The sequence below is a fragment of the Mesoplodon mirus genome, assembly GCF_964341445.2.
Source record: "Mesoplodon mirus genome assembly, chromosome: 9".
Lineage (NCBI taxonomy): Eukaryota > Metazoa > Chordata > Mammalia > Artiodactyla > Ziphiidae > Mesoplodon > Mesoplodon mirus.
The window spans coordinates 73,787,577-73,810,105 of record NC_138985.1 but is presented as its reverse complement, the minus strand read 5'-3'; the positions used below and the strand labels follow the sequence as shown (position 1 = coordinate 73,810,105).

At 36.7% G+C, this 22,529-nt stretch overlaps 1 protein-coding gene across 2 annotated transcripts in view; it reads right to left on the bottom strand.

Moving 5' to 3' along the window:
- Positions 1–22,529, bottom strand: part of SEPTIN7 (septin 7) — a gene marked incomplete at its 5' end in the record, with an annotated part of 111,079 nt that overhangs the window by 26,612 nt on the left and 61,938 nt on the right. For both annotated transcript variants that reach the window (XM_082632808.1, XM_082632807.1), the window contains 4 exons: positions 1,994–2,111; positions 7,634–7,768; positions 8,883–8,983; positions 20,816–20,922. In XM_082632808.1, the coding sequence (XP_082488934.1) occupies positions 1,994–2,111; positions 7,634–7,768; positions 8,883–8,983; positions 20,816–20,922 (461 nt within the window). The remainder of the gene's footprint in view (positions 1–1,993; positions 2,112–7,633; positions 7,769–8,882; positions 8,984–20,815; positions 20,923–22,529) is intronic.

Sequence of the window (22,529 nt, the reverse complement as noted above, 5' to 3'; positions counted from 1 at the left end):
TTTTACAATTGAGTTATATATGTCTATATACAAAAAAACCCAAGAAGATAAACGATGAGATGTCAAATACATGACTAGAAGAAGAAAGGAACACTAGCAGCTAGCTCTAGGAGCAGTGGTTCTTAGTCAGAGGTTGTATATTAAAATGGCCTGAGTGAGCATCTTCAAAATAATGAATACAAAAGCCCTATCTTAACCTACAGAACCAATTGGTAGAGATATGCTCCAGTAACTCATTTTGAAAAAGTTCTCTAGATGACTCTGATAAACACCCTTGGTTAAAAATGTTTTTTAGGGCTTCCCTGGTGGCGCAGTGGTTAAGAATCCCCCTGGGTTCAAGCCCTGGTCCGGGAAGATCCCACATGCTGCGGAGCAACTAAGCCCGTGTGCCACAACTACTGAGCCTGCGCTCTAGAGCCCACGAGCCACAACTACTGAGCCCGCATGCCCTAGAGCCCATGCTCCGCAACAAGAGAAGTCACCACAATGAGAAGCCCATGCACTGCAACGAAGAGTAGCCCCCCCCGGCTTCCCTGGTGGCGCAGTGGTTGAGAGTCCGCCTGCCGATGCAGGGGATACGGGTTCATGCCCCGGTCCGGGAAGATCCCACATGCCATGGAGGGGCTAGGCCTGTGAGCCGCGGCCGCTGGGCCTGCACGTCCGGAGCCTGTGCTCCTCGGTGGGAGAGGCCACGGCAGTGAGGGGCCTGCGTACCGCAAAAACAAAAAAAAAAAAAAAAAAAGAGTAGCCCCCACTTGCCGCAACTAGAGAAAGCTCGTGTGCAGCAACGAAGACCCAACACAGCCAAAAGTAAATAAATAAAATAAATTTATTTAGAAAAAAAGTTTTTTAAAAGCATAAACGAAGAAAAAGAAAATTGTACAACCCTACAATGTGACCAATCCGGAAGTAGAGATCATTGCTTATTCATCTTTATCTCTTAGTTCTTAGAACAAATACAAATCAAGACAGAAGAGGAGAAATGTTATTAGTATTTGAACTTAGAAACAGCACATTACAAAATAAAAATGGAGTGAATAAGCATAAAATAAAAACATATACTCCTGGTAGAAATACCAGATATATGTAGTAAAAATGATACACTAAAACATTCTCAAAATTTATACAGATTTAACACAATTTCAAAGCAAATTTCCACAGGCTTTTGTTTTTGTAATAGGTTTCAAGTTATTCTAAAATTCATACTGAAAAAGGTGAAGAACCAAAGTATCTTGTTACAAAGGGGACTATAAGGACAATAAGAGATAATTAACTCTAAGATCTATTTAAAAATATTATACAACATAGCCACAGTTTAAAAGACATAAAACTGGCCTAAAACTTAAAAATAGGAAATTGGAATAGGAAAGTATAATAGTTCCAGAAACTGACCCTACATTTCATAAAATATAATATATAATAAACCAAACACAACAATGAGGGAAAAATAAACCTGTGCTTTAAAGTGTTCAGCTTTTCTGGAAAATTAAATTAAATCAAATTAGGTACCACTTTATTCCAAAAAAGTTTAAAAAATAAAAATGACAAACAATGCTGGCAAGACACTGGAACAAATATACCTGTTGTAAAACGAATTTGATTGTTCTGTTGGGAAAGCACCATGACAAAATGGGTAGGTGGGGGAGGGAGATAAAATAATCATAACCTTTCAAAAGTAATCCTGTTCTTGGGAATTCGGTCTAGGAAAGTAATTCTAACGGGTGTGGGAGGGGTGCTGGTGGAAGCTATATGGAAACATCTAAAACAGCCTATTTAAATTGAAAGGATAAGGGCATATGATAATACTTATGGGCTCCTAGGAGAAAACTAAAGCAGAAGACTATTTTCAAGAGTTATTTTTAATACAGTGTAAACAACCATATAGTAAAGTAGCAAGAGGAATACACTGTAACACATTATACTGAAAATACGAAAAACTGCAAATTACATGAATGATATTAGAAACCCAAGAGTTCAACCTCATTCTATTTACCTGTTTCTTAAACTGTTGGCACTCCTCTGGTGTGAGTGTGTCTGCTTTGGCAATAAGTGGAATGATATTCACTTTTTCATGCAAACGCTTCATAAACTCAATATCCAACGGTTTAAGTCTGAAATACACAATATTTAATACGACTGGATTGATCAGTTTGGGAGAATAGATTCTTCACATCCCAATGTTAAATTACATACATTGGAACTACTTTACTTACTCATCAGAAACACTCCCTGAAGGTGTATTGGGCCAGCAACAGTTAGGAAGAACAGGATTTCAAGAAGCATTGGAGTGGCTAAAAAGGCTTTGACTCCTGCCCTTTATCACCCTGGTCATAGCGTTTGGGCCCTAAAGAAGAATTAGAAAAACCAAAAAGGCTCCTAATAGGCTTTCCTACAGCAGTCTCTACATTTACTACTCAAAACTTGGGAAATCTTTGCTTTGTTTTTAAATGAAAAATTTAGTCCTCCTTCACTTCTTGCTACCAACTATATTTCTCAGAGAAGAGGCTCAAAAGAGAATCTTCTTCTTCATCCCTTTTACCTATTATACTCTAACTGCTGCCTCCACTTTGCCATTATACTTTCAAGAAGGTCACCAAATACTACCATGCTGCAAATTAATTAGCAGCAGCCAACTCATAAATACTGTTTTGTGTACCAGTAATTTTTAATTTGCCCATTATGCAGCATTGACATTATTCCCTCACAAGCTGTTCACTTAGGGTAATTTTCAGGCTCCTCTTTGTAAGCTAGTCTCCTTAATAGGTACGTTCCTCAGAATTCTCTAGAAGGTCTTCTCACTCTGCATTCTGTAAGCTTATCATTAACTCTATGGGTCAATGACTCCCGAGTCTTTATACCCAGCTCAGATCTCACTCCTGTGTTCCAGGCTTGTGTCCACCCAGTGGAAATACTACTCGGACATCCCATTTTGGCACCTCAAAATCAAAAGCTCATCTAAGCCCCCATGTTTTCCCTCCCCTTCATGCTTTCTATCTCAGTGAACAGCACTACAATCCACCCAATTACTCAAGTCTGAAACCCAGAATTCCTCCTTCCGTTAATCCTCAATTCCAAAGATTCCCCAGGACCTGCTGAATAAATAAAGATATTTATATATTTATCTCCATTTCCATTACTTTGATTCACGCCACCAAAGTATACTTTTGGTATGGATAATGACAAGAATCTATCTCTCCAAACCATGCACACTGCAGTCAGAATGGTTTTTCTAAAATCCAAATCTGATCATCAGGTCATTCCTTGACTAAAAACCTTACTAAAGCCAGATTCCTTAGCTAGTGTGGCCTACAAGGCCTGTGAAAACATAGCCTCTCCAGCTGTCCTCATCTCTTAGCATCCCTTAGCATTTTTGCTACCTCCTACTTCCAACGTGCCAGCCTTTTTGAACTTCTCACAATTCCTTAAAAGCCACCATACACCATACACCTATCTCTGGCCATAGGCTACTACTGCCTTTGCTTGGAACACACTCCATTCCCATCCCCCTTCTACTTGGCTTGCCTAATTCCTAGTCATCCTTTAGGACCTAGCTTACTATTCTCATTTCCTCTGGGAATTCTTCTCTAACCTAAGACTAGGCATTTTCTAAGGGATCATAACACTTAATTTGCCACATAGTAACTGCTTACTTATGTATTTGTTTTTCCCATCTTCTCACTAGAAGATCCTCAAAAGCAAGGCCTTGGTCTCATTCATCTGTATCTCTTATATCTAATACAGTGTCAATAATTGAGAAGGTATCCAATATCTGTTGACTAAAAAAGTAAGTTGCTGTGATTTTCCTTACATCTTTGAATAAATTTAAATAAAAACCAGCTATTCCTCACACCTAGAATACACTGTAGACTAAAAATTAATATTCTACAAAAATAAATGAAGGTAACAGCAATATTTTGCACAGAAATGTGGTATTCCTTAACTTTTATAAAACATGAGGAAAATGGAATAAAGATCTAATTTCATTATAAATTTTATTGACTAATATTTTAAAATAAAGAGAAAGCCCTTCTTAGGGTTCTCTTAGAGTACTATAGTTTAATATATATACAATGTTGGGCGTGTTGGGGGTCCAGAGACTAATGAGGTATTCCTTTTTACTAACAAATAATACTATACTTCTTTGTGGTAGTGACGCTGGCTGGCAGAAAGATGGGGTAACGAGGCAGGAAGGTAGATACAGAGAAATAAGATAGCTACCTCATTCTAATTCTTGTCTTAAATCCTCTGAATTTTGATATTGGCATTCAGAGAACACTACAGAAAAAACTTCAGAAAAGAGTGTGTGGGGGGCTTCCCTGGTGGCGCAGTGGTTGAGAGTCCGCCTGCCGATGCAGGGGACACGGGCTCGTGCCCTGGTCCGGGAGGATCCCACATGCCGCAGAGCGGCTGGGCCTGTGAGCCATGGCCGCTAAGCCTGCGCGTCCGGAGCCTGTGCTCCACAATGGGAGAGGCCACAACAGTGAGAGGCTCCCACGTACCGCAAAAAAAAAAAAAAAAAAAAGAAAAGAAAAGAGTGTGTGGCTGGAATAACACTATATTTATCTGTAAATAGCACCCTTACCTCACTAGTGCTAACTGAAAAACCTTTCGATTTTTGAGAAAAAATTTGAGTTTTGCTTGTTTTCATCAATCATTACATTATGACACTAAATAGAAAAGCCATGGCCCAGTCAATCAATCTCAGATTTGTAAATTTTTAGGGTTCACCTTCCAGATTATACTCATGACAAATTTAAATTACCACCACTACCACCTCATTAAACCGGTGACAGAATCAGTTAATCTAAAATTTTAATAAATCATAAGAGCATCTAATATAAAATATTAAAATCAAAATCCAAGTTAACAAGATTTTACACTTAAAACAACATTTGCAGAACATTTATTATATTATTTCAACTTTTAAACAGAAAGATGCTTGAAAATAGCCATGACAAGGAAACTGGGGAAGTCAGCTTCTCAAATATAAAACAACAGGGCTGAAGTACATTTAAATCAGTTAAAAAAAATCAAACTTTAAATGTAACCTTTATTAAACCCCTGATAAAATCTTTCCACCCTTTTAAATTAGAATACAAATTTCAGAAGCATACAAAACGTCAACAGCAGAAAACACTTATTTCACAGTAGATTACATTCTGGTTGAAATTTTTCCTCTGTCCCTTTAGTTTTATTTCAGGTCATCTTTTCCAACAAATTTAGTTTTTAAATGTTTTTTTTACACAACGGAAAGTCCTTTTTAGAATTTCTAAAAGATAAACCCAAATTAGAGGGAAAAGACTACTTAACCTCAAAGCCTACAGCAAAATAAGTAAAATGACTAGAGGGCAAATGACAAGTATTTATTAAATATACATACATATATGTATTTCTAAGGGAAAAAAAACCTATATAAAACTAAGTGACACTGTTTTTTCAAAGTGGCAATCAACATTCAAAAAGTTTGTAAAAACACCAATTAAAAATTCAAGTTCGGGGGCTCCCCTGGTGGCGCAGGGGATAAGACTCTGTGCTCCCAATGCAGGGGGCCCAGGTTCGATCCCCGGTCAGGCAACTAGATCCCACATGCATGTCGCAACTAAGAGTTCACATGCTGCAACTGAGGAGCCGGCAAGCTGCAACTAAGGAGCTGGCGAGCCACAGCTAAGTAGCCTACCTGCCACAACTAAGACCTGGCACAACCAAATAAATTAAAAACAAAACAAAATTCAAGTTCCAAGTCAGTTACCAATCACTGAACAAAGAAAATGAAGCAACAACAGCTGAAATCATAAATTAACCCTTTGTTCAGTGACTACAATTGGTGGAGTGAGATGGGGGACACTGAAAATACGCTATTGCACCAATTTATATTTACTCCAAAAACAGTACGTTTAAAAAGGGAATCCAGGGATTACCCAGATAAGACAGAAGGGCCCTAATTCATCTATTACGTTGCCTGGAATTTCACTATGTAGTGAGCAGGGAATTTGGAACTCTCTACGGAAAATTCAGTATCATATTATTTCACTTAATCCATAGCAGCACATACCAATGGGCAAAACTTTGTTCCATTTCTAAAAATAGTTAAGCTGAGAAACTACTCAAAATCACATTTTTATACATAAGAAATTAATATTTGGAACTCCCATCCCTTGTGACAAACAAGAAATGGCCCAAAGCCACTACACATAATTTCAAAATTTTTTCTTTAAATAAAAAAATCGTATTTCCCATGCAATTTTAAGAAATATATTTTCCCTCAGGGAATAAGAGAAATGTGATTTCATGAGAATTACTAAATCTTGGCGAGAGTCCAAAAGATCTAAAATAATAAAACTGGATATAAACTGACAAATTTCTATTGACTTAACTGCAGGTTAAAATTTTACCCTGTTGGCTTCCAGGAAAAAGCCCTAACAAGTTAAACTAGAATGATAAAATATGTATATATATAAATTCAGGAAGAAGCTAACAAGGACACAGAAAAAGCTATACAGTGTGGTATTTGAGATTTTTTTTTTGAGCCTTTTAAGTAGATGAGTCAATTTTGTGCTTTAAATATGTAAATTTCTGAGACTACTGTAGAATAATATTAGAAATTAAAGAAGAAACATTTGCACCACTAAAGTCAGACAGTGCAAAATGGTAAACTAAATAATTAAGGCTTTCTGCTCAACCAAGATGGTGATAATGGGCAGTAGCCTATCTAGGCAAAAGGTGAAGAAAAAAGCAAAAAACAGAAGAGAAAGGTACTCTTTTGAAATAACCGGTTTACACTACTGTAATTTGGGTGTTAGATGACTTAATGCTATTTAGTCTGATGCTATAAAACAGTCCAGTTCCTTCTGGTGGAGAGATGGTGGAGTTACAATCATCAGGTGGCTAAGTTATGCTGAGTCATTTATCCAAAGATGAAAGAAGAGTAATTACGAACACCTGCAGTTGACAATGACCCATTGTCTATTCAAAATGACAAAGAAATACAAACAACAAAACAAGGAGTATAGGCTGGCCGTACTAACAAACAGAACAATCAGATCAAATAAATGTCCAGATACTCAGATCTTAATTTTAACTCCTAATAAGTAGAAGGTTAGTACTGATGATATGATACTTAAACAATTTGACTGTGACAGCTTAGGTGAAACAAGAGGACAAGTAGATTTAGTGAAGAAAGAAATGGCACATGAGAACCTTGGTATTTAAGTTGTTTTTGCAGCCTTCTCTACTAGATCTATAGTAAATAATATCTTTGGAGTTTCTTAGAATGTGTCTAGCTAATTTTTATGGCTGTTTCTCCTTATTTGATCGTTCAATTAGTGGCAGATTGGTCAAAAAGAAAGCTGAATTAGCCACACTGAGACACCAAACATGATGGAAACAATATTCCTTTCCAAGAAGCAGGTAAAGTCTTATGCATGACAAACTAAGAAGTAAAATCATTGTTAGCTTGTCTAGGACTTTAAAAAAGGCTTCCTATAAGCCATTTTTATATGGAATTTGGAACTTCACAACTGGTAAAGTTAAATGTACTCCACAGAGATGAGGGTTACTAAAATATGCACCCAAAGATGAGTAATAATAAAACAACAACAACAAAAAAGGTTATCAGAAGCATCAAGGTACTGACCCATGTCCTGAAGGAGCAATGAAGTATAAACAACACTGCACTCTGTTATCAGGCATCTGACGTCTGTTCACTCTAGATTCTGCATTTAGGTAGTCCTCAAACTTACTATCAATGTAGTCGATAACAGGCTGCCAGCTGTAGAATGCAGATAAAATAATTAAGTTGTAATTCTACATATGAACATACAACTGATGACTCTGTTAAAGGGCAATAATCAATATTTTTAAATACACAAAACCAATGTAACCAATGGAAGACATCTCAAATTATTCTATATATACTGATTCAAAAACATATAAATTATGTTGAATAAATCTTGATTCATTATTTCTAAACTTTCCAAACAGAATGAAACTGTTTAGAGTCAGACACAACTAAATTATATTACTTGCATTAATAAGTATATCAATGCTAAGACACTTTACAATATGAAAAATTATATTCAAAGAGTTTTATATTTCAAATGAAAAGATTAAACAATACAGAAACCTCATAATGAACTGTTACTTAGGTGTTTCAAAAGTCGACAGAAATTTACTTCAAAAAACAATGTGGAACTTGGGACTTCCCTGGTGGTCCAGTGGTTAAGAATCCGCCTTCCAATGCAGGGGAAGTAGGTTCAGTCCCTGGTCGGGGAACTAAGATCCCACATGCCGTGGGGCAACTAAGCCTGAGCACTCTAGAGCCTGCTCGCCGCAACTAGAGAGAAGCCTACGTGCCCCAACGAAGATCCTGCGTGCCACAACAAAGAACCGACGCAGCCAAATAATAAATATAAACAAAACAAAAAAACAGTGTGGAACTCAAAGAAAAATTAAAATATTTTTTATAAGCTACTAAGATATTGTTTCCAATTAGAAAGCCACGGGTGTTTTCTTCACTTACAACTTATGGAAAAACTGAAGGTCTAAAATCAGGTTTAAATTAGGATGTGACAGAAAATGGATAAAATTATAGTAAAGAATGAAAAGTTTCAAGTTTCTTATACTAATGAGAATTCTTTTATCTATATTTTAGAATCTGTCTTCAAAATACTTCTATGAAAGGTGTTATCTTCATTTTATAGAAATCAGTTCAAAGAAGTTAAGCAACATGACAAGTGGCAAAGTTGATATATGAACCCAAGTCATACTACATAAAGTTCAGTGACCTTCACTAAGATGAGAAGTTTTAAAATGTTAAGGTAAAAAAGTCTAACCACCCCCATCCCCAAATGCAGTGGAAAGCAGCAGTGACAAACCCTTCTTACCAATTACTATTATCCACCGCATCTCCAAATCCTGGGGTATCAACTATTGTGAGCAGCAACTGAACACCACCTTCTTTGATTAAAACTTTGGATTGTTCCACCTGTAAAAGTCATTGGTATAGATATTAATACCATACATTATATCCTCGGTTCCTACAACGTGAGAGGTAGGGAGATGAGTGTTAATCAAAACCAAATGGGAAGCTTTTTGCAAACTAAATCTACTCACCTACACACTTTCTTTAGAATCAATTACTGTTAGAAGTCTTGGTTATTTAAAAGAAAAGCACATATGTAAATAGTGGGTTTACGGCTCACTGTTGGTACAGAGAAGGAAAACAGGAACTGATAAAATAATATTAATTACTAAAGCCATACAATACTTATGTAACCTAAATGCACATATAATAATACAAATAAACAATGTGCTTGAATGATTAAGTAATTCATAGAGATCAAATGTAATTAATCAGACAAGGACATTTAATTTACCATTTGCAGTAAACGTTTTCCTGGACTATCTCCATCTAGTTTAGTCCAAACCAATTACTCAAGTGAACTTATTAACATTTGCAAATCTTTCTCAGCATGGCTGTAATTATTTACACTGTGTTTACGTTATGGCTAAGATACAATTCTCTTCTCAAATGTGTTACTGTACATTCAGGCCAAAGCAATCAGCAAAGGTCAAGGCATTGAAAAAAAATGTATTCTGGTAGGGTAAAACCCTACTAACTCTGATTAAAATCTCCACTTCTCTTCAGAATTTGTAAAAACCTTCTCTTTGAGAAAAGGTATTTGGACTTAATAACATTTCCTTCTACAGTCTAAAATATTTTTGTAACCCCAAACTCTGTTTTAGAATGTAAAATTCATTCATCTTGGGCATACCCTTCTGCTACATAAAGCAAACACTGATTCAAACAGAAAAGGGGAATCATTCTCCTAGAAAAAGATAGGCTTTCATTTAATTTATATCAAGTGTTTATTAAAACTAGAGGTTTCAATTATGCTGATAGGCTAACTTAAGAGGCAAGAATTATACTCAAACTTTGAGTGCTACAAGACATAAGATGGTACAAATTATTGTACCAATAAGTACCACTAGACTTAAGAGGGAAAGGTAATCACATGAAAAGCAACTTCAACTATTTATGTTGGTTAACAGTGTTTGGAAAGGAAGAACAACTAATTTCTGGGTAGAAAAAGTTTGGTTCACCTTTAGAGATCTCAGAAATGATGATGTCTTTCCATTTCCCTTTGACATTTTCTTACAGATGTTAGCTGATGGATGAGGAGTTGAGACTAAGACTGCTGAGCAAGAAAGTGTATAGCAGCATTGTCCAACAGAACTTTCTGAAATGATGGAAATGTTCTTTGTCTACACTATCCAATATGGTAGCTGCTTGTCCATGTGGCTACTTACCCCTTGAAATGTGACTAGAGCGACTGAGGAGCTGAATGTTTAATTTTATTTAACTTGAATTAACTTAAATTCAAATAACTTCATGTGGCTTAGTGACTACTGAATTGGACAGTGAAGGCTGATAGCAATCAAAAATTATTTTGTTAAAAGAGTATTATCAAAAAAGAAACTTGCTGAAACTGAAAATACTGCCTGAGATTTGGACATGCATGTTCATGGCGAGGCTTCCCATCTTTTAGACAAATAAGGGACAAAGCTCTTATCTTTTAGACCAATGGTCTTCAGACTGCTTTGATCCTAGTGTAAACTATCAGTGAAAATTTTAAACATCCCCAATATAAGTATGTTTATTTACCTACCAAACATACACAATTGGCAATCTGAACATTAAATATTAGTGTCAATATCTCATAAATTTAAAAAGTAAACATCAATAAATAAGGGTTCTGGGCTTCCCTGGTGGCGCAGTGGTTGAGAGTCTGCCTGCCGATGAGGGGACACGAGTTCGTGCCCCGGTCCGGGAAGATCCCACATGCCACGGAGCGGCTGGGCCTGTAGACCATGGCCGCTGAGCCTGTGCATCTGGAGCCTGTGCTCCGCAACGGGAGAGGCCACAACAGTGAGAGGCCCGCGTACCGCTAAATAAATAAATTAAATAAATAAATAAATAAATAAATAAATAAATAAATAAATAAATAAATAAAAGGGTTCTAATATTTTCTGGTCACCTTCAATATCAACAATGGTTGCAACACTGCTTGGGAGACCACTGTTTCACACCACATAGCTAAGATAATACAGTTTGTCTGATACCAGCTTACTGTAATAACATGAGGGAAACCAAATAACTGCAGAAATAATCAGACTCATTAGGGCAGATTATCAAAACTAAAAAAAATTAAGTGATACTTCATGTGGCTTAGGAAGTTCACATTCTATATATCTGGTGGTCCTCTATAGTTAAAAAGGACAATCTGGTTATATGTCAATTATATCTCCATTAAAAAAGCGGGGGGGGCTTCCCTGGTGGTGCAGTGGTTGAGAGTCCGCCTGCCAATGCAGGGGACACGGGTTCGTGCCCCGGTCCGGGAAGATCCCACATGCTGTGGAGCAACTGGGCCTGTGAGCCATGGCCGCTGAGCCTGCGCGTCCGGAGCCTGTGCTCCGCAACGGGAGAGGCCACAACAGTGAGAGGTCCGTGTACCGCAAAAACAAAACAAAACAAACAAAAAAACCAGGTTATTCATTTATGGTAACTGTCATTGAAGCAGAAATATCCAAAGTAATCATACCAGCCCTTCACCTAACAATTCTTTTAAATGACACAGTACCGTATATTAGAACTGATGCAAAAATGTAATTGTTCTGCATGAATCATCTCCTGATTTTACTCCAAACCATTTCTGGTTCCCTTATTACCAAACAAAGCCCATTTCTACCTTCAGTACTAGGTTGTATACTAATCACACACCATAACAGCTTAAATTTTAAGATTTTTGTTTCCTTGTTTAAAAAAAAAAATAGTTGAACAACTTAATTGTTTACTGAAATGACAAGAAAAATGAAGATCTGTATTTTATATGCTTTAACGAGTCTGTTTATAAAGCTTCTTTTCTTCTTTGGCCTATGAAATTCTGTGTATCCATACATGGTCAAATACAAAGAAGACGGCAACATATGGAAGAAATCCAGAAAACATAACTGTAAACTAGTGCCATTCACAGGATCCAACTGTATCCTATCATCTGGTTTTGCAAGTATCCTCATGGGATCCATGGAAAACAAATTAGTTCAAGTCCAGGAATTTCAAACTTTTCTTAAGAAATCTATTCCAAATGGCCACTTTCCCATGCACTTTACTTAAGCAGGTCACATCAGCATATTTTATGGCATCACTCAGAGTTCCAAAAGAATGAATCAAGGGCACTTTCAACTGAGTTTCTCTCTGAAAAATAAAACTAAAGCCTATTTTATTGTCTATGTATAAATAATTAATTAAGGGCTCTTTTGGATTCATAGATTCCAGAAACCCACACTTTTTTCTAATATTTTCAGTTTTTCAATCTGAGAGAAAGAAAAAGTCAAACTTTCACTGTTTATACAGCTTCAGTTCTTCCATTTTTGAAAGACTATTAAATACACTACACTTTTCTAACTTAATGTCTGAGTCATTTTTTAAAGATAAATAAAAAGTGTTACTTAATTAACTATATTAAAATTTGAGGAGAGGTTTAAAATTTTCTGTCAGGAGTTTACCTCCAACTATACTTGCTCAGGAGGTGGCATTACAACCAAAACTCTGCAGACTTGAATAGTAGATACTTGAACAGCCTGTGATATTCCACTTAGCTCAAACACAAAATCTATTTTGATTATTTAATAACTCAAAAGACAAACATCATCTTAAACACTTCATTATGTTCAACAAGAAACTTAAAGAGGCAATAACCAACAGAATAGTTATGCTTAAAGACTACTTCCCTCTCATCAAGACCCAGAACTAGCTGAAAAGAAACTTGATCTGAAGATTCTAATTCTGCCTTCCACTCTCTGAACCACTACACCTCATTCCCTTGTCTCCTTACACTGAGATCTTAATTCCCTTGTCCCTTTCATTTTCTATTAGCAAACCCCCCTCCCCAATCCTTTCTTTTCCATTCCAGCTCAGATACCTTTCCATAAAATCCATAAACTTCAACTTTGACAGGAATTTCCATGCCATATGCTGATCCTTTTACTTGTTCCTTCATCTCATGCCTCTCACAGTAAGGCTTTTATTTGTTTGCTCCTTCAACTCATGTCCCTCCCAGTATGGCTCTTCCCAAGCTCTACATTACAATCTCTGCCACCATGCTCAGCAAAGCACTTGATCTCTGCTGGAAGAGGAGAGCACCCCCAATTTGTTGTTGCTATTTATTATTTAATCTTTCAAAACTGAAGTATAGTTGATTTACATTGTTTCAGGTGTACAGCAAAGTATGTATGTATGTATATATGTGTGTGTGTGTGTGTGTGTGTATATATATATATATTCAGATTTTCCATTATAGCTTATTACAAGATATTGAATATAGTTCCCTGTGCTATACAGTAGGTCCCTGTTTTTTATCTATTTTATGTATAGTGGTGTGTACATGTTAATCCCAAATTCCTAATTAATCCCCCCCCTTCCCCCTTGGTAACTATAAGTTTGTTTTCTAAGTCTGTGAGTCTGCTTCTGTTTTGTAAACAAATTCATTTGTATCATTTTTTTAGATTCCACGTAAGTGATATCATATGGTATTTGTCTTTCTCTTTCTGACGTACTTCACTTCATATAATAATCTCTAGGTCCGTCCATGTTGCTGCAATGGCATTATTTCATTCTTTTTTATGGCTGAGTAGTATTCCATTGTGTGTGGGGTGTGTGTGTGTTTGTGTGTATACACCACATCTTCTTTATCCATTCATCTGTCAGTAGACATTTAGGTTACTGCCATGTCTTAGATAGTGCTGCTGTGAACACTGGGGTGCATGTATCTTTTTGAATTAGAGTTCTCTCCAGATATATGCCCAGGAGTGAGATTGCTGGGTCATATAGTACCTCTATTTTTAGCTTTTTAAGGAACCTCCATATTGTTCTCCATAGTGGCTTCACCAATTCACATTCCAACCAACAGTGTAGGAGGGTTCCCAACAGCATCCCCAATTTGTTTGAAGCAACACTGAATCTTCCCTCCTGTTCAGTGGAATAGATCCCTTTTTTTCCTAAGGCTAATTTCTCAATCTATGCTGGGGATTTGACCAATTTCCATTTTAGAGTCATTTTGACAACTATTTAGACTATTTCCCCTGTATCTTCAATCTCTTATCTCTTAGGGAATGATTCCCCACAGGATACAAACATTCTCAGGTCTTTCTTGGAAATAAAAACCAAACCACTGTCTCTGTCCCCTGCACTCAACCTCTAGGTATTCCCTCTCATCCCTTCCTTCATAGCTCTACCCCCATCTTCACTGCCTCACAAATCACTTCTCAACCCACTGTCATCTTCCCCTCTATTCCTACTGTTTCACTAAAATATACTTTGCCAAGGTCACCTATACCACCCTATAGCAGCACCTTTCTCACTAAATCATAATTGTTTGCTATATCCTTCATATGACTGTGACATCCTTGAGAACTCTGTGTCCATCATCCTTGTAGCCCTCAAACCTGGTAGAAGACAAGCATTCAATCATCTGTTCTGTGTTATGACTGGTTCAAAAAACTATCAAAACTGGACCAACATCAACAGGAGAGTTTCCTAATTGGACTCTATAAAAATGTTCCAAGAAGTCATAAGATGTTATCTTAGGGATAGGATTCACTGTTTTCACTTCTTCTCACCTCCAAAATTTTCATACCCATTTAATCTAAAATAGTGATTTATTGGACTTCACAGACCAAGAAAAAAAGTTTTAAAGGGGACCAATATAAGGCTACCAACAAAGAACTTGAAAAAAAAAAACTAGCACTGTCATTTCACAAAAGAAACTGAAATGGATTTAGTCTCAGAATAAAGGACAGTCTTTCCCTAGGAGGCAGTTGGCAACCTTTTGCTGACATGAAATAAGATATATTTTCAAATATAACAAAATTATAAAATTTGCTACCATATATACAACATTGTATGTAATATTTTTCTTAAAATTTTTGTTAACCTGAGCACCTATATTTGAGATTGGGATATGAAGTAGAGCTCAAGTGTTCAACTTCTTCTATCACTTTTTTATTTTATTTTATTTTATTTTATTCTTATTTATTTTTTTGCGGTACGCGGGCCTCTCACTGTTGTGGCCTCTCCCGTTGCGGAGCACAGGCTCCAGACACACAGGCTCAGCAGCCATGGCTCATGGGCCTAGCTGCTCGGCGGCATGTGGGATCTTCCCGGACTGGGGCATGAACCCGTGTCCCCTGCATCGGCAGGTGGACTCTCAACCACTGCGCCACCAGGGAAGCCCTATCACTTTATTTTAATCAGTCTATTGGGAAAATATATATATGAATGAAAGTGAAAGTAACATGGTGCCATTTCATTCAATTTGAAATATTCTGAAAGAACTAAGGAAAAACAGTTCACTCTCTTACTTTCTTCCCACAGAGATAGGATGAAACCAGTCTGCAGCAGTCCAGAAACACTACAGAGCAGTGGTCCACAAAGTATAGTACCCAGACTGGCAGCTGCATAGTTTGGGAACTTACTGGAAATGCAAATTCTTTGGGCCCTGCCTCAAACCGACTAAACAGAAAACACTGCGGAGGGGGACTCAACAATCTGTTTGAGCAAGGCTTCCAAGTGATTGTGATACACACTGAACTTTGAGAACCACTGGTATAAAGAACTACAGGACTAGAATGTCAGCTCACATTTGGAACTGCACAGCTCAGGTACCTAAGGCCAAAGATAGGAGGTTGGGAATTAATCTCAGAAGACTTCTATCTATTACTGAAAGTTCACTCAAATCAGAACCACTGATATACCGGAAACTCAGAATCATTTCTCTGCTCAGAGTAGATGGTTTCTCCCTCCTTCCAAGACTGTGAATGTGAAGGAATTTCTTCTTTAAGATATAAGCCTCTTGTAAATAAATAATGCTTAGGGAAGAGATTATGAAATTGTGGTCTTTATTAAAATTTCACTCCCTATTTGGCCACATCACAGGATGTTTCTTCTCTTCTTCTTCTTTTTGACAGTTGGAAGTGTTCCAGAAAGGCTTCAGGTCAGGGAAATTGCAAATATTTGCCTTCTGAAACTCAGGATTGTATGTTTTTCCTGGTCTAATATGTCTGGGCTGAGATGTAATACTTCTGAATCACTCTTCACTAAAAGAATTTAAGAGCATCTAAGAGCAGATCATCTGCTAGATTATCGAGCTTGGTGAAAAGCCAGTCAACTGTAAAAGAAAACTACATTCTATTCTCTAACTACACTGAATGACTAGGAACATGTCATGTTCTCTCCTGGGTAAGTGAAGAAAAGAGTTCAGATGATCTTCATCTTGTCTCCAGTATATCAAGGAATACCTCCATGGTACAGTCAGGAAAGAGGACTTCTCTGGGATTCTAATCAGGATCAACCCAGTTCTCAAATGTTAATGTCTCACTTTTGGTAAAGGGGGGAGATTTAACAGTGGTACACAAGCCTTTGTCTTAAAAATCTTACTAGAGATACCCTTAGTCCTAATTACTCCTTTGTTTTCAAAACAGGGAGAGCTAGGAAGATATTCACAATAGAAGAGGACACTTGTGTTATCTTAAAAAGGAAGGCCAAGTGAGTTTAGACAGGATTATTTTGGAGACAGGCCAATGTAAATAGAATTCTGACAAACTGAGAGCCTCTCCCACCACCTTTAACAGATGCCAGCCTGGGAGAAATTATCTGCAATGACTGAAATGTAAGGGACTATTACCTAGATAAGATACTTCTCTCCAAATTAAGAAGAAAAAGATAGGAAATATTAAGATGGTCAAAGCACTCAATGAAATCTGAACAATTAATGAGTATAAAAGACATGTTCAATCTCATAAGAAATGAAAGAAAATAAAATGAAATGATGAAATGTCTTTATGCACACATATATGCACAACAGAAATGAGTACTTATGTCCACCAAAAGATATATACAAGAATATTTACGTTAGTCAAAAAGTGAAAGCCCAAACGCTTATCTACAACAGAGGGGATACACTGTGATATATTCATGCAGTGGAATATTATACAATGATGAAAAGAACTACAGTTATACAACATGAATAAATACCACAGACATAATCTTCAGTGAAAGAAATCAGACAGGAATATATCTAAATGAAGTTCAAGAACAGACAAAATTAATCTATGGAGATAGAAGTCAGAAAGGTGTTTAATTTGGGGGTGGGTATAATACTGAGTGAGAGGAGGCATAAGGAAGTCTTCCAGGATCCTAGAAACATACTATATCTTAATCTGGGTGTGGTTAACTGGATATATGGATACATATATAAAAACTCATCAAGTTCTATGCTTAAATTTGTGCCCTTTTAGTACACAAATTACACATCAATTTAAAAATTAAATTAAAAAAATTTTGCTCAAGACAAAATAAAAATAATCAACAAAACTTCAATAAAGATAATCAAATTTAAAATTTCAAAAGATTCTCAAATTTTAAATTATTCCACTTAATCTATGATAGTGTTTTATAAAACTTCACAGACCCAAAGAAAGATAAACAGAACTTCAAAGACCCTCAAAGTCTGAAATATCCCAACTAAACACTAAGTCTTATAAATTTTTGAAACTTGTTTGTTCAGTCATTCAACAAATATGGGATGTTAACGTGTAACAGATGCAGTTCTAGGAACTTAGCTTGCAGCAGTGAATAAAGTGAAGTTCCTACCCCTATAGAGCTTACACATTTGGAGCCTGGGGTGGGAATTAGAAGTTTATAGGGTGGTCAGGAGAGGCCTCCTTAAGAAAGCAACTTTTAAGCAGAGAACTGATGAAAATTATGAAGCAAGCGAGAAACAGAAGTGGAAGGCCCCTGCGGTGGAAGTAGGATTAGCCTGTTCAAAGAACAGCAAGGAGGTTGGTTTGGTCAGAGCAGAATAAGCCAAAAGTGGACAAGTGTAAGAACTAGGTTGGGGGGAGGGGGAGTAAAACAATCTCTCATTGTTTGAGCAAATACTTTGTTGCAGAGCATGTTAAACTAGATTTCTATGTGATGAATTCCTTAGATTGCATGTGCCAATACTTTCACCTGTTCAGGCACTAGCAAAAATCACTGCATTGGGTGAATCAAGAGAGCTAGAAATATTGTCCATTTGCCTTTATTAAACAAAGTAAAATAAAACATGGTAAGGTACAAAACTTTTATGAGTTAATTGGCTTCCATCATCCACCAAGCAGTTTACTGGAATTTCAAGCCTAGTCCTACAGTCAGTCAATACCCTCCGGAGTCCAGCTTAAAAATTCAAATCTAATAAGCAACAGCAAACATTACATGTGCACCATTTGATATTTTAAAAATAAAACAAACAAAAAACCACTTCTCTTAAGTATTCCTTACTAGCCAGCATCAGATAGATCAGCCTTATAACCTAATTTTCTGGATTTTTTTTTAAACTAAACTTTCATATATTACATAACTATGAAGTGGTGACTTCACTGATCAAATCATTTTGTCTTCATTTTGTCTAAATTGCCTAACTGGGAAAACTATCTCCATATGTAAGGTTTTTAAAGGAAAAGGCAATATAAATCAAAGAAAACTGACAACTTGTTGGACCAAACATTATTAAAAAGTAAAGAAAAGCTAATCCACTTATTAAGAAATGGTTAATCTGTTAAACTAAAACTTATTAAATATCTACAGTATAGGGATAGTACAGTTGATACACTACAGACTAAACCAGAGTGCTTAGATTTGTATCCTAGTTCTGGTACTCTAACTACATGATCTTGGCATATCACCATCTCTGTGCCTCAATTTCCACATCTGTAAAATGGGGATAAGAATACCACTTACCTCATAAAGTTACTGAAAGAATTAAATAAGTAAATGCATCTAAAGTGTTTGGAATAGTATCTGGAAGATGTTAATGACTCACGGAGTGTTGTTTTATTATTAATCTAGACCTCGCATTATGCTATGTGCTAAAACTACAAAGAGGACTCAGAAAATTTCCTCACCAGCACTAATCACCAAGAACACCACTGGTAAATATGTGACCATCAATATTTAACAGATATTTTACAGTAAATATTCCTGAATTTAGGAATCTACACTGTGGTGTTCCCTTAACACTTCTACATACCTAGTCACTAATCCTGGATTTAAATACTTAAATTAAGAAAGCTAAAAGTATATCTTCTTGCTTAGGGTTAAAATATTCAATACATCACAAAATAAGCAATGAAGTACAGTATCAAGTTTTTATCAACAGAACACATATTTGTAGGTAATTTGAAATCTCAAGCTCCATGAAGGATATTTTTTAAATTCCTGGGCATCCCTGGTGGCACAGTGGTTAAGAATCCACCTGCCAATGCAGGGGACACGGGTTCGAGCCCTGGTCCAGGAAGATCCCACATGCCATGGAGCAACTAAGCCTGCGCACCACAACTACTGACCGTGTGCTCTAGGGCCCGCAAGCCGCAACTACTGAGCCCGCGTGCCACAATTAGAGAAAGCCCACGTGCAGCAACAAAGACCCAATGCAGCCAAAAATAAATAAAATAAATAAATTTAAAAAAAATTTTTTTAATTCCTAAAACAGAGAAAACTTTAAAAAGGTGAAATAAAATATCCAGCTCCAGAGTCACCTCCTCAATAAAACATGCTACTGCCAGAACTGTTCACTCCACTTCTCTTCTGCTTCTGTGCTGTGTATTACTGCATCAATCCATCAACAATTTTTTCAATCAATAGTTTAGAGCGGTGCTGCCCAACAAAAATGTAATGTGAGCCACATAATTTTAAAAATTTCAGTAGCCACTTTAGAAAGTAGTAACAGGTAAAATTAATGTATTTTATTTAACCCAATATAACCAATTATCATTACTGCAAAATGTAATCAATAGAAAAATTTATTAATGAAATAACATTCTTTTTTACAAACTAAGTCTTCAAAATCTGGGGTGTATTTTATACTTGCATAACATCTCAATTTGGACTATAGACATTTTAAGAGCTCAACAGCCACATGTGGCTACCAGCTACTGTACTGGACAATGCAGAGCTAGAGAGTCTAGCACTTCACTATATGGGCCAGTAACATGAGCATCACCTTGGATTTTGTTAGAAATACTGAATCTCAGCCCACCTCAGACCTACCAGAACAGGAACTAAATTTAACAAGCTCCCCAGGTGATCTGAATATACATTAAAGATCGAGAAGTACTAAATGAGACCACACATAGCTTATAAGCCTTAACAAATTGCTATTGCCATTCAACTATCATGTGGTATCATGCCACTCATTAATACAGAACACTGTATTTAAATAATAATGGCTTCCACACGAATCATGTTTTCTCTACGCTGTCCAACAGAATTTTCTGCAATGGTGGAAACATATCTGTGCTGCCCCAAATGGTAGCCACTTGCCACATATGACTACTGAGCATTTGAAATGTGACTGGTGCAACTGAGAAAGTGAATTTTTAGTTTTATTGACTTTTAACTCATGCAAACTTAAATAGCTACTACATATAGCAAGTAGCTACCATAATGCAGCATAACTCCAGCTGTTACTACATCCCAGTATACTCTCTAGGAGGGTCCTCAAGACAAATTTTAAGGTTCTAATCAAGAAAATTTCTCTAATTACCTGCACTTCTCTCAATAAATCAATCTCTCTTTTTTATCAGTAACCATGTTTACCACTTTACATTGGCTAAGGCCAAACTTGAAATCTACCTCTATGGAAATATAATACAAGTTATAGAATGTGTTTTGTATCTGTTAACATTACCCCACTTTATCATCAGTTAACAATATACATACCTGTACAGTCTTTTTTATTCTATGGGAAGGACCTGGATACTCTGGAGAATACAAATCTGTGAGGAATAATGAGTTGATTAATGTTGACTTTCCCAGTCCAGATTCACCTAAAAGAAACAGAGGTGGAAATCTGTTAAACTCAGCTACCTTATCAAGCTTAAATATTCAACCAATGCTATAATCAAACTTGCTTTTATGCAAGTACTTCTTAGTGGGACAAGGAAGTGACATTAGAAATTATACTATAAAGACTCTCTATTAGAATAAATTCTTTGCCCTCATTTTCTTTTCTTTCTTTTCTTTTTTTTTTTTTTGCGGTACGCGGGCCTCTCACTGTTGTGGCCTCTCCCTTTGCGGAGCACAGGCTTCAAACGCACAGGCTCAGCGGCCATGGCTCACGGGCCCAGCCGCTCCACGGCATGTGGGATCTTCCCGGACAGGGGCACAAACCTGTGTCCCCAGCATAGGCAGGCGGACTCTCAACCACTGCGCCACCAGGGAAGCCCCCTCATTTTCTTATCTATCAAATTAGACTCATGTTTCCAAGGATTTTTACCTTTATAATTCTACCACCTGTGTTCGTTAAAAGTAATGTATCTGTAGTCACCATTTTTAACAGTAATGTATTCCTAGAGATGAAAGTGAGTCATGAAGGAAACATCCCAGTTGGATTATATATTGCTGCTTCAGTGAAATAAAAAATAAAAGAAGTATAAACGTTTATTACAGACAATGAATGACCAAGGAAACAAATCATGCAGCTATAAAAAGTAGAAATCTGCTGATAAAAAGAAGAAAAATTAATCACAATGCATCTTAGTACAAAAGTGAAGCACAAAAAAATAGTTCCAATTTACCCATATACCAATCAGCTTAAGTATAAAGGGTACTTCTCTATAAACCAGACTCCAAAAAATCATGGGTAATTACTTTTTATAAAAATGTTCCTGCCTGAAGTAGGAAAGGAGAGAGGTAAGACACGATTTGCACTAAGATTCACATACTCTTCTCTGACCCTTCATGTCAAGTCTAGTACACCATACCAAATGTACAAATTTTTTTTACTAAAATATAAACAGCTTCAGGATATACATAATACAGAGTTAAAATAGATTAAAAGTCATATAATAATTATCAATTAATATGGCACCAGGTTAAAGAATCTAGTTATTGTTAATAGTTCAGTGAGTTTAATAGGCATCTTTAGCCTAAATAACTGACATCACAATACTAACCTTACTATTTCTATTTCTAGGTTGAGTTCTTTTGATATTGGCTCTCAAGAAAGGTAAGAACCAGGTGACTTCCTTGGTGGCACAGTGGTTAAGAATCCACCTGCCAATGCAGGGGACACAGGTTCGATTCCCTGGCCCGGGAAGATCCCACATGCCGTGGAGCAACTAAGCCCACGTGCCACAACTACTGAGCCTGTGCTCTAGAGCCTGTGAGCCACAACTACTGAGGCCATGTGCCACAACCACTGAAGCCCATGAGCCTAGAGCCCGTGCTCTGCAATGAAGAGTAGCCCCCGCCCACTGCAACTAGAGAAAGCCCACATGCAGCAATGAAGACCCAATGCAGCCATAAATAAATAAATAAATAAATAAAAATTTTAAAACAAAGAAAAAAACAAAGAAAGGTAAGAACCATTGTAGGTGGTCTGGGCTTACTCCCTTTGAATGAGGGAGGATACCCTTTTTTCTAGACGTAGAAA